Here is a 12,817-nt window from a genome sequence, read left to right on the forward strand (position 1 = left end):
TAATGATGATAAGGTTGCACAATAATCCGACGGAAGACAGATCTGAATTGCCACTGGTTGCACTGTTGCAGGCTCTAACTTAATGACACATGAAGGTTTTCCACAGGTGCTCCAAAGTGTGCTCTTACCCTCCCTGATTATTTTGACAATCCATAGAAAAAAATTAGGTTAACTTTTCTGCAAAGGTAACACTTTCGGTCACAAGTTCACACACTTTGAATAGCGTGTTTTCTGGAGGAACATTTTTAGCTTTCCAGCACAAAGAAATATATAAAGGTAGTATTTTTCTGCTCTCCCTTCCCATCTTCCTCATCACGAAGTGCAACAGGAACTGACTGCACTTTGGTCTATAAAAAAAGCCAGAATATGAGAACTGCTAATTTTCCTCTAAGTAAAATCTGAGTGTGAGAACTAGGAATTACAGAAGCAGAAACTGACAAATACAGGGCACTGAAAGTCACTTACAGAAGATTTTATTTTGTGCTACTTTTGGCAGGTGAACTGCAGAGATGCCTAGTGAGAAGGGACGTGTGGAAATTCCTATGATTATGTATGAACCACACCATGAATCCTACACGCAAGAACCCTCCGCACCAGAGTACTGCAGCCAAGAGGGTAAGCAGGCTTCGCCGGGAGGGTTTTGGAAAGAGAATCCTCTTGGCAGTTGTGTGGCAAACATTGATAGTCGGTTTCCAGAGTGTAACTGAACCAGCTCATAAGGGGCCCAGCTTTGCCAGGACACAATGGGTTTAGAAAGTGCCTGTGCCAGCATAGAAAACCCAGGGTTGGGGTAGGCAAGCTGGCAGGATCTCCTAACAGGGACATCACTTAAAATGTCAAAAACAATTTTTGTTGGTGTAGTTATTATTTTTTCTAACAACACATGCTTTATTGGAAAAGGAATCGCAGTTCTATCTCTACAATAATTTCAGATTCCTAATGAGCAAATGTTCAGACAGCAAACTTCGTACATGGACAGGTTATGTCTTGCTTAAACTGTAATCTAGTTTTCCAGAGGACTGGCCCTTTCCCAAATGCTCCTGCTGCCCAGAGCTGCCCGCCCATAGATGACCTAGTCCTGCAGCCAGGTTCTATACCAACACCCCCAATTGCTGTCTCATGGAGACACAGCATGACTGAAGTGTTGGCAATTCAGCTCAATGACTGCAAGCAGCATCGACAACTGCTGCTCTGCTGGGGTTGGCTTTTCGCTCTGAAACCAGGCATTGCTCTCACACCTACACAAGTATCTATCAACACACTGTCTTCTGCCTGTTTGAGCCTACACTCATTGAAAGACACACTGAGATATCAGTGATTTTACCTTTGTTACCTTCCTGCTATTGAGGAAATTGCTGTTCACCAGGCAGAACTGCAGCCGAAACCAGAACGGGAAGTCAGAAGGTGACTGGCAAGGCTAGACCTGTCAGTACTGGGCCTCTAAACTGGACTCATTTTCAGAGCATTTTACTCTGATCAGCACTCTCTGTAAAAATGTTTGTCTTCAAAGACCTCTTTAGCCTCTTTCTAAACTCAGAAGATTTTGCAAGAGGTTGCGGAGAAAAAGTCTCACTTGTGAGCTACTCAACCAAGGGACAGGCACTCAACACACCTAACACTGAGTTGCAGTGTCTTGTCCTTGCACAGGAAGCAGGTCCTTCACAAAAACACGTCAAGTGACCACTCGCTTGTACTAAGCACATTCCTCTTCTAGATCAGGAAATTCTTTACTTTTATTTTTTTTACAAATTTGGGTTTCTACAAATAAGCCCACCTCCAACAAAAAACAAACAAACAAACAAAAACCCCAAAACCAAAACCCCAAACACCACCCCAAAACTAAACACACCAGCACCACCATTAAACCCAAAAATGCCATTGCAAATCTCTACCACTTCTCGCAAGCCGTTCAAGGAAATGAGTAACATTTTTTCAACTTTATCATTGTCCCACTCTGGAAAATTCCAGTTTTGTATCCCATTTTGTATCCCTGTGGGCTTATTCCCTAGTTGGACTCACAGTGTTTCTGAAAGGCTCAACAGTGCAGGCTGGACTCCCATGCCAGGGCTGCTCTGCTTGCGGGTGAAGGCTTCTCTGACGCTGTGCGGGCTTGACCAAACAAGACTTTTCATAGGGACTGTCCTCCTGCTTCAGACCAGTCTGGTAGTTTGATACCACATCCATGCCAGCTGGCTGTAAAGTTTTATTTGAATGTGTTCACAAATGTATTTAAGACATTCATTTCACAGTCAGGTAGGCTGACTGCATTTTCATCTGTAAGATAGTAAAAGAACTAAAAAAGCACGAGGTATCTTAGTCACCAGCTTCCTTTTTCCCTTATCCACAACAAAAGGAAAAAATCTTTAACTTTTTTCTAGAACAAAGGGTATGATGATGTTACTTGGCTGGAAGCTGAGGGCAGATAAAATTCAAATTAGAAAAAAGGCTCTAAATACTAATAGTAAGGGTCGTAAGCATTGAAACTAGTTAGAGGTACCGCAGATCCTTTATCAATGGAGTCCTTAAATTAAAACCAAGTATCAGTCCAATGTTATGCTGGAATAAATGCGATTACTGCCTTTGTGTTGAAAAAATGATTTGGTTTCTCAGCTTATGTAATATAGAAAGTGAGACTAGCTAGTCACTGCAGGCTCTTTTGGCTTTAAAAGAAAATCCATGAAACAATTCAGTAGCATTTTTTCCCTGTCCTGTACTTCACTGACCCATGTCAGGCCCCCCCTGCGAGGCACCTCCCCATGCAGCTTCTCATCAGACTCCAAATGCGGCTTTCAAGAGACATAATAAGTATATGCATTTTTACTTTTTGCCCTGTTTTTCTTTGCATAGGGGGTTATGAGTATCCTTCTCCACCACCTTACTCCTATCGAGAAACAGCCACCCTTGAGCAACCAGGTAAGTGCCAGGGGACTGCATTTCTGACAATGGTCATGGGTTCTACATGCTAACAAAAGTGAAATGGTTTTATTTTTAAAATCAACAGAGAAGATGGAGTTTTCTGATCCAATCACAATCCAAGAGGCTGGAAAGTTTCCCTAGAAATGTTGGAAGATAAACTAAGATGAAAGACTTAGACTAATTTTTCCAGCATTAGCCAATCTATAAAAACACCTTTTTTTTTTTTTTTTTTAAACTAACTAGGAGCTAGGACTTTCAGAACAAATCACTGTAAATCCAGTGTATTCATTGTTCCTGTTCTAGTCACCTTTATGGAAGTGGAGAAGCTCACAGGAGACACTGGGGAAAGGCTTCAAAGAACAGTCAAATAACATCTCTTACAGAAGGGAAGGAGACATACATTTTTAAAAATCCCTAAGACCAGAAGGCAATTAAACTCAGATATGCTATATCCCACCTATCTAACAGACGATATCTTCCCACTCCCGAAGTTTTGCTTCAGGCTACAGCGTCAATGTACTCTAAACTCGTTTTAGGATGCTTAAAATGGCACTTCTCACTGAAAACATTTCTGAAAAAATACCCTTTATCTAGCTACAAGGGGCGTGCCCCTCAAGGAGTATGAGAGAGTCAGGTCCAGACTGAAAAAACACAAGGGAAGCTACAGACTTTACTTACTGGGGAGAGCACCAGCATCGGGCTGATGACATTTGTATGACAGAGTAACTACTTTGATGGATTTCTTTTAACTACTGAAAAGTTGACCCAGAGAACTCCACTATATCCTTCAAATCTCTTCAGGGAGAACATGCATTTTCATATTATTTTAAATATCAGAAGATAAATTCTCAATGTCAGAGCCCATCCGCCAGTGGGTGGTGGAGACTGCCTGACTATGGGGATTATCCCATAGGCAATTCTCTGTTTACGTCCTTATCCGAGTAAATACTGGCTGCTCATAGAAGCAACATATTGGGATACACCAAACAAGCAGTACAGTGGTTCTCACGAATATACTTGAAATCAATAATAGTAACATAGGCACCCCTAGAATAGCTGTGTTAAGAACATACATTCTCCAATTAAAACTTTATAACTTGCAAAAGATTTCCCGTGCTTCTAATTTCTCATTTCCTCTCAAACTCAGTTTACTTGGTGTCTCAACCTCCGATCATTGTAGCCGGAATCTTCTCAAGCAAACCAACATCCACAATATGTCCTTCCTGCCGCCAGCACATCACCACACAGGTCACCTACAGACTGGGCAGACTGTCTTACCTTCTGTGCACCAGCTTGTGTATGGTTGGGTAAGCTTTCATGTATACTTTGAAGATTCTTCATAGCAGAAGGTTAAAAAAGGGTAATTAAAAAATAAAAGTTCTAGCTAGTGCTTATATAGACAGTTTGTCCTTCTAGTCTACTTGAAAAGAAGTCATTCTGTCCATTCTAGATACGATCATCATGGCTACTGGGGATGCAAACTTGTCAAATTTAACCAAGTACATTATTACTTTTCATAAGACAGGCAAAAGTTAGTACAACATTGTCTAATTCCTTACTGTAACTTAGAATCAGGCTCAGAATCAGACTAATGCATAACATGCTAGCAGTGAAGACGGTTAATTTTTTGGAAGATACTTTCAACATTAAGAGACTTGGGAATGAAATGAATTCATGCAGCGAAAAGACAGATGGAATAAGGCAGAGAAAAAGCACATATGTAACCAGCAGAAAGTTAGTAAACCATTCCATGTCCATCTCTTTGGCTGTAGGTGCTGTTTTGGATGCTGTTTCGTACCTTTTTTCGTAAGGATCTTCAAGGACGCAGACCATTACTGCCCATGCTGCCACTTTCATATTTATAGATACAAAAGACTATAGAAACAAAGTTTATGCAACCGGATGATGTCAAGTCTCTGTTTCCTAATGGCGTAAGATTCTACACATAAAACTACCACTAGGAAACATATAGGAGTAGGCTTAGGTTCTGCAGCTCCCTTGCTGGTGAATTCATCTGGAGTTTACCATCACATGGCTGGACTGACTTTAAAACAAAAAGCCGTGAAGACTAATTTACAGCATCACTTGAATTTATGCTTGTTTGAATCACTGCCCCAAGCTGTGAAGTGACCAGCTAGAGAGTACTGCAGCGTTACTACTACTACTTTCAAGTCTCCAGCCCGGCTGGGACACAGACTCTTCTGGCCTTTTCAACCCACCAGTAACCAAGAGGTTTGGACATGCACATTTTAGAGAAGCACTTACCTTCTATGCACTGGAACTGACTGGTCGGGATTTCATTTCTCTCTGCTCTTCTTTGAATGGGACCTACCCCTGCAGGGCTGCAGATGGTACAGCGTAGCTGATTATTTATTAACAAAACACTAAGTTATGAGACTATCTTTAATGTGTTATACCTTGCGGTACAAAAATAAACCTGTTATTGTTAGCAATACTGGCAAAACATCTCCTGTCTGCATTGCTTCCATGACCCTTTGCATTCAGAGTGGAGACGCAGGTCAGACTGGGGCACCCCATTTACATTAACAAACCAAGAACCAAAAGCCAAAATGTAAAGAAGAAAAATCAGCAAGCACAAGCTTGAAAAAAAGTCACCGACATCACAACACAAGGCCCTCATTTAACCTCTCTGCTTTCCCACTGCCGTGCATCATCTCACAAACAAAGACTTACTTGGCTTTACACTTTACAGAGAATTTTTACAGGTCTCATCCAAAGCCGCTTATCTTGTAAAATCAAATCTCTGTGCCTGAAGGTGCCTAGACCCTGCTCAACACTGACAGCAGCAGCTGCTTATTGCTGGCTGCAAAGATAAGCAGAATAGAAGAAAACCCTGTATTTCAATGTTTTATCATCATCAATATTTTCACGTTAGTACCAGAGCTATTGCAGGTTGCGTGGCAGGAGTGCTCGGGCCGCTGCTCCACCACGGGGCACCGCCACGGCCACCGGCCCGCGCTGTGAGGGGTCTCTGGGTAACACACAGTCAAAAGAACTTAAAAACTTTTAAAACTTCCCACTTAGCCCGACATTAAGCTTGCTCAAACTCTTTGCTTTAGCTGTTTGGTCAATTCAAGCCACAAAAAGCCTACCGTGTCCCTTAACAGCTATTGGCAATAGTGACTCCAGAGCCCTGGAGATCGCCTCAGGCCAGGGCCCGCCGCAGCACAGGTCTGCCGGCCTTGTGCACCCCGCAGCTGCCGCCGCCGCTACGCACAAAGGGCTCCCTCGGCAACTGCCACACGGAGACCCGCGACAACCGAAGGGGCTGTCCCGCCAGAGCCGCCGCCGCCGGCAGGGCCCCACCGCGCTGCCGGCCCCGGCCCGGGCCCCGCCGGGGAAACGTCCCGCTGCAGCCAGTGGCCCAGCGCCCTTACAAGTCATTCTTTTTCACTCACATATCGTTCACCTGCGCCCTTTCCTATCGTTTTCACACAAAACCATGACAGACTTTCAGCGGTGGCACAGCCCAAACCGCTGCCGGGCGCGGCGGGCCCTGGCGGCTGAGGGGCACGGGCCGCCCGCCGCCTTTCCCGCCACTCCCCTCACGGCGCCCGGCGGCGGCTGCAGTGGCGGCGGCTCTCCGGCGGGCGGCACTGCTGCAGCGGGACGGCGGCCCCGGGCGGGGAAGGGGGACCGAAGGCCGCGCACTTACCTCAGCGTAACTAAAAACGGCCAAGAGCCGATTTTCCAGGGAAATGCAGCCGGTGCAGAGAGCCGGACGACGGCCGTGCCAGGGCAGCACAACCCCAACAGACGCACGGCGCTGCCGCACAAGAGCGGCAAACCCACGAGACGCCGCTGAGGAAAGCTGCTGCCGGCGGCAGCAAAGCAGACAGATTTTGGGATCCAGCCCTCCACCGACCTGCAGCTCCGACACCCAGTGACGCTGATCAGCGCGGCCAAGCCCAAACTGGGGTTCAGTGCCGGAGGGACCCCGTGTCACACGGCCTTCCGCTGGCCGTCCGCAGGGCGCAGGCACAGCAGGCCGGCAAAGTAAACCACTTGGAAACCCACTGCCCATTATCTGTGTTTGGACTATTTTTATATTTTATATATTCAGACACAACCTCTAAGAGGACTACAGGCTGGGTAGTGCGGTTTCTCCAGAGGTATTTCTCTGAAGGAGCTTTTACGCTGACTCCGCACACAGCCCTGCGTGAGGCCCAGGGCCAACACCGCCCGGCCCGGCCCGGCCCGGCCCAGCCCGGGCGGCCGTTCCCGCAGCACCCGCCCGGCTCCCACACGCCGGCGGGGTCACTAACTCCCCTCCTGCCGACCCGACCTCCTCGGACCCAACGGGAAATAACACCACAACGACTGAATCCACAAGCAGCCAAGCAGATGTCAGCCCAACGCGTTTTGTACCGTTTCACACATCCCTTTTAAAATGTTGTGATTATTCTTCATTTTAAAATCTGACTGTGAAACAGCAAGCTTTGCTCTGAAGTACTGGTGAATAACGCATCAAGATGCATAACATTTAGGAGGAAAGGTGCACAAGCAAAAAACTGAATATATACCTAACAAAGAAATTATATTCGATTTACGATGTGAAGTAGTTAGAACATTTTTACACCAATATTTGGAGGCACAATAGTTTACACAAGTATTTCATAAAAAAAAATAAAAATAAAGGTTTCCAGCGACAGCCCAGTAATTCACAAATTTCATTTCCTGCCCTGCTTGGTACACAGCTAATTTCAACATCACCTGGGCAGAAATTAAGTTGAGCACAGATTTGAAGGCAGATTCACGCATATCAAACGTGAACGTTTTCCGCTTTCTAACCCAGAAGACCAGACTGGTTTAAATGCCAACAACAAATGACACCACACTGCTCATGCACCGAACACTTACACTCCCCGCCTCAAAATCCAAATGCTTGTTTAGTCCCTCTGAGAAAAACAAGAGTTAAAAAAACTGGAAATTGCCACAGAAGTCAGGATTTACCTTCTGGCCAGCTCTTCCCTACATTATGAATGTCATTCTTGATATATAATTTGGCTACATTTTGCAAAATTTATCTCTTTGATCTAACCAAAATCACCCTGACTTCTGAGCAACCCATTAGCTTTCCCTCCCAATCTTTTCTAAAATGAATGCACAAGACACCAATCCAGCGTTTATCCTAGTCTATTTTATTTACACTATATACAGTTCCTACAGAAAACGATTTCTCACAAAGGATATTAAATAGCAAAACCACAGCGTAGCTTAGATCTGGGCAGTGACGCCTGCAGCCAGCACAGAGCCCGCAGGAGAGGCTGGTCCAAGCTCCAGTGGGATGCTGGGGCGGGATGCTGGCACGCCAGCTCCGGAGGGGCAGCAGCTGAGGTAGATCCAGTACGCGGGAGGCACTGCATGCTCTGCACGTCCTGCGGTACGGCATCGGCCCGATCCCTCCGACGCGTCTTGCGGCAGCACAGATTCGTCCTGGTGTTGCTAAGCAAGCCTTCTTGTATAAAGGGTGTTTTTGTTGGCTGTCACTCTCTAGTCAGCAACTATGTCACTGGTGTGATTTGCTTAGATTTCACAGAATGCTTTGGACTCCTTTAGGATAAAAGGCACTATGTAAATCTACAGGAACAACGCTTGCTATTTTCATAGGGAGAATTCAGGTGGGCCATTAACATCATGTTGCTCTGATGCTGTGTACCATGAAATTACATCCTTATTGCTTAACACTTACATTATCATTAACTTAATTTAATGCATTCACTGTCTATTATCCAGATAATTCCAAAATCTGAGTAAGAAATGGAAAGCACAGTGATTTTGAAGACTATTCTTGTAAATTTTTTTTTAGAGTGAACTAAGCAAACATACTGCACCTGAGAAAACTTCCTGTCTCCTCTTCTCTTCATATGTCTGTGTATTTCCATATTTGAAAAACAAGTTACTTGTGCTCCAACAAAAAGAATTTCATAAAAAAACTTCAGTTATTGAAAACTGCATATGGAATGCCTTAAAATACTGTCTTTTCAAAACTAGTGTAGGAATAGCACAAATATTGAAGCACGTAAAACCGACTCATCTCAAAATCAAAAGGCACCCAAAATTTACTTAGTGATATTTTCTTCTGAAATACTGTGATTTCTTAAGATATTCCCTAAAAGCTGCCAACCTCCAATAAATTAAAAACTTAGTGACATTCAGATACAAGCTCTATTCAATATCAGTGTACCATTAAATTCACAAAATATAATTAGGGCTTACTACTGCTGACCAGAGTCACTGATTTTACAGAAATATTTTGAAAACAAATCCTGACATTTACTGAAAGCCTGTGGAGACAAGTCCAAGTACTAGCAAAAACACTACTTGAAGGGTGTTGTAATTCTCACCAGTTCAATGCAAATACAAATCAAAGGAACAATTTTGTCCACTTAAGGCATGTCATTTAAGCACTTCTACCTGTAACTTATGCACTCAGATGACCAAAAAAACAAAACAAAACCAAAACCCAACAGTAAACAACTAGTTTGACTGGAAATAAAAGACAGTTATAAGCACTGCAAGATATAAATTAAAAAGAAAACCAAACATACCTAAAACTTGAGCGATTGATTAATTAATTTTAAAGCTACAAGAATGAAATAGATCTTAAAATTTAATTTAAAAATACTTGCTGGTGTTTTCAGTAATCACCAGAATCCATCTCAGAGAAAAGTATAGAGGCCATCACATGTACACAACCCCTACTAAATGTTTATTGATAGGTCTGAAAAAGGAAAGCTTCTAAGCACTTTCTGTTTTGGTTATGAATACAGGGAACACATTACAGTGGGAATCTATTAGTCTATTAAGAGAGCTTACCTTTAGAGACTCCAGATTTCACTTTACACCATTTATAATATTAGACTTGAGAATCTGGACCACAAAATTTTGTACAGGCAGGAAGAGTCAAGTCTACCACACAGACTCTAGGACAAGCTTTACAAACAAACTAGTAAAATAATTTTCCTGTTTGTCTTAATTGTACATGGCTCCTTCCTGGAAAACCTTTTATTTATTAAGCTCAAGTGTGACTAGTTAGGAGGTGAAAAAACAAAACACAAAAAACCTCCAAACCCCAAAGGAATTTTAACAGAAAAACCCACAATTTTTCCCCAAAACAACCAATATGCGGATTATACAATTGTCAACATTTAAAAAAAAAAAACCCACACCTTTAGCAAAACCTCACAAATTAAAACATTTCCCAAGACTCTATTTCCAAGGAGAGGAGAAATCTTCTTCAACGTCCACGTCATCACTCACCGAAGAAAAATTTTATAGAAAATTTTATTCAACATACAACATTTTCCAGCAAAAAAAGGCAATATACAGGAAGAGTTGTTGTACACTGCGGCTACAGAAACAAAATAAAATACTGGAAAAGAATGTAAAATTAAGTGTGAATTGCTGATCTATCTTTACTGCACTCAAAACTAGACACGCGGCTGGCATTAGCTCCAAAATAAAAGGAAGCAGTCTGGGGACTGAAATAAAACTACACACAATGAATATCAACATCAGTGAAATTCACTTGCAGACTCACCCAACAAAATTAACCTCCAAGTGTTAAATTGTACATGTTCATTCATTAAATATACAATTTCATTTTTTCTTTTTTTCTTCTTTTTTCTTTTTTTTTCCTCCTTTTTTTATACAAAGTCAACAGCTTACTAAACACTAGTGAGCATGCCCTCTGTGCTAAAAGGCTATTTCTTGTGTTTTCCCCATCTCTTCCCATGTTAACTAAATTAATGATATTTATAATCCTCTCACTTGCTTTTGCCAACTTTTGAGTGTCATTCTGTTTGCCAGGAGATGGCATAATAAATCACAATGGTATTTATCAATGGTTGAAAATTTAATAAAAATACCCAAATTTCTCTTTTTAGGACTCAGGGCATCCACTTGGCAAAACGGGATGCAAAGTAGGGACTAAATTAAACGAAAACTAGTTTATTAAAAAAGATTCTATGCAGCTGGAGAAGACAAAAATCCCGAATAAGTGCCAACAATGTACACAATGAAGTAGAGATTGCTATTTATTGATGATGTGAGTTTTTTGCATTTACAAATGCACAAAAATGTCATTTAAAGTATAACTGAAGGAAATAAATCTGATGTGAGTCTAAACATAAGACTTACTAGCTGCAGTGATGGTGAACACCATACCAGGAAGAGCAGCCAGCCAGCTTATGCCATCTATAAACGTACTACAGACAAATATTTTGCCAATGTCAACTGTTCTACTAAACTCTTCCCTCATTATGCTGACAATTGCCTTGCATTACGTTTACCATAAAATAACTCTCATTGGCATCCAAGCTTTATAAAAACACCTTCATTTTGCTCAAAAAGGGCAGTCAATAGATACAGAGAAGCCAAACTGAACAGCCTCAACAAAATAAAATTAACATCAGCAGCAAATCCTCTTGCTGAAGACTTCAGATATAGTGCACGTGTACCAAAGTTCTACAGTTGTTAAAAAGGTGCACACACACACTTATTTTTGTCCCTTGCCTTGACAATCTGGTTAAGTAAGTCAGTTATGGATTTTAATAGCTTTTTCAAGGTAAGTGTAGCGACTTCTCTTTGGGGCTTTATTGAAATGGTCAAGCCCTAGCCATGGCCTTGGATGAGACATGTTGCCTAGAAAAGAAAAGAGAAAAAAAATAATGAACTTCTAAGACTAAATTGGAAAGTTTCCTTTACACAAACTACTCCTGTGTGCCTTGTTCACAGTTTGCTAAGAACCACAGGGCATGGAAGAGGACTGCAGAACAGTCCTACAGTCCACAGCCAACAGGTCTGCTCTCCCGACCGCTGTTCTCTTTCCAGTAATACATTTTACAGCTGTTTCTGGAGCAGGTAGCTGGTTTTTCTCCTCTTCAGTCACTTATAGGAGTGCACAGCAGTGAAGTGTATGCTAAAGCAAGAGTACTACTGTTCTAATTTATGGCAATAAGCACATCAAAGTACCAGCTTTCAAAGTGCTAAGCCTGTTTGAAACAGGAAGGCATACATCATCTAAATACAACAACCTATAGTATTTGCCATAGTTTAAGTTATCTCTGCTGTATTAAGTTATTATTATCACCTGCTTTAAGTGGGAATACTTTTTAAATTCATGTAAAATGCAAACAGTCAGTTAATTAAGAAATCACATAACGGACCTCATTTATTTTCTGAGAAAAAAATTAGTCATATTTAGCCTGTAAAGAAAACATACAGATTTTTTCACTTGTTCGACCCAATATGGTTTTATCTACCGCTAGTTTTCATTAAAAACCACAGTCCACATACTTCTTGAAAATAGAAGAAATTCTCTTTTAAGATGTCCTTGATGCAGAGCATCAAATGTTCTTTGAAGTGAAATGAGAAAGGCAGAAACCGAATAGCCCCCCAGCAAGAAAAGCACACTCCTACATTCAAAGCCATCAACTGCAAGCACTAAAGCATAAAACACTTGACCTTTTTGGTTGCCTGCATCTGCATTTCTGGATATATTTTCTTCAGTCAGAATTATTTGTCTTTTTGTTTGACATAATGGTCAATGTCAAATATAAAAGAGAACTGCCAATCTTGCTGAGATCACTTTAATGCCTTTTATAGAAAGAAATGAAGTCCTACACCGTTAGCGCCAGCACAATCACTGCTAAAGCGCATCTTTGTAAAAGCAGAGAGACACTACTGACATCAGCTACGTCAATCAAATTACAGAATGCCAAAGCTTTGGTTCAATCAGCCCAGTGCGTGTTAAAATTTGGTATTTGTCGAAACACAAGCCCCACACCTTGAAACATTACTTAGGTAAGAAGGCAGTAGAGCATCATATTATTACCCTCTAGGAGAATTTCAAGGGGGGAGTGAATTCTATCAGTGT

At 42.0% G+C, this 12,817-nt stretch overlaps 2 protein-coding genes across 2 annotated transcripts in view; one reads left to right on the plus strand and one right to left on the minus strand.

The window, feature by feature from the left end:
* Window positions 1-509: 509 nt before the first annotated feature.
* On the plus strand, window positions 510-4,797 carry LITAFD (LITAF domain containing; the record flags this gene model as incomplete). Its single annotated transcript, XM_082490723.1, has 4 exons — window positions 510-615; window positions 2,848-2,913; window positions 4,064-4,223; window positions 4,689-4,797. The coding sequence occupies 4 exons, from the start codon at window positions 510-512 to the stop codon at window positions 4,795-4,797; spliced, it is 441 nt and encodes a 146-aa protein (XP_082346849.1).
* A 3,260-nt stretch (window positions 4,798-8,057) lies between these two features.
* Window positions 8,058-12,817, minus strand: part of USP7 (ubiquitin specific peptidase 7) — a 77,802-nt gene continuing 73,042 nt past the window's right edge. Inside the window, exon 31 of the mRNA XM_082490595.1 lies at window positions 8,058-11,583. Coding sequence (XP_082346721.1) covers window positions 11,477-11,583 — 107 coding nt within the window. The 3' untranslated portion in view covers window positions 8,058-11,476. The remainder of the gene's footprint in view (window positions 11,584-12,817) is intronic.

The sequence above is a fragment of the Vanellus vanellus genome (genome assembly GCF_965231255.1).
Source record: "Vanellus vanellus genome assembly, chromosome: 14".
Taxonomy (NCBI): domain Eukaryota; kingdom Metazoa; phylum Chordata; class Aves; order Charadriiformes; family Charadriidae; genus Vanellus; species Vanellus vanellus.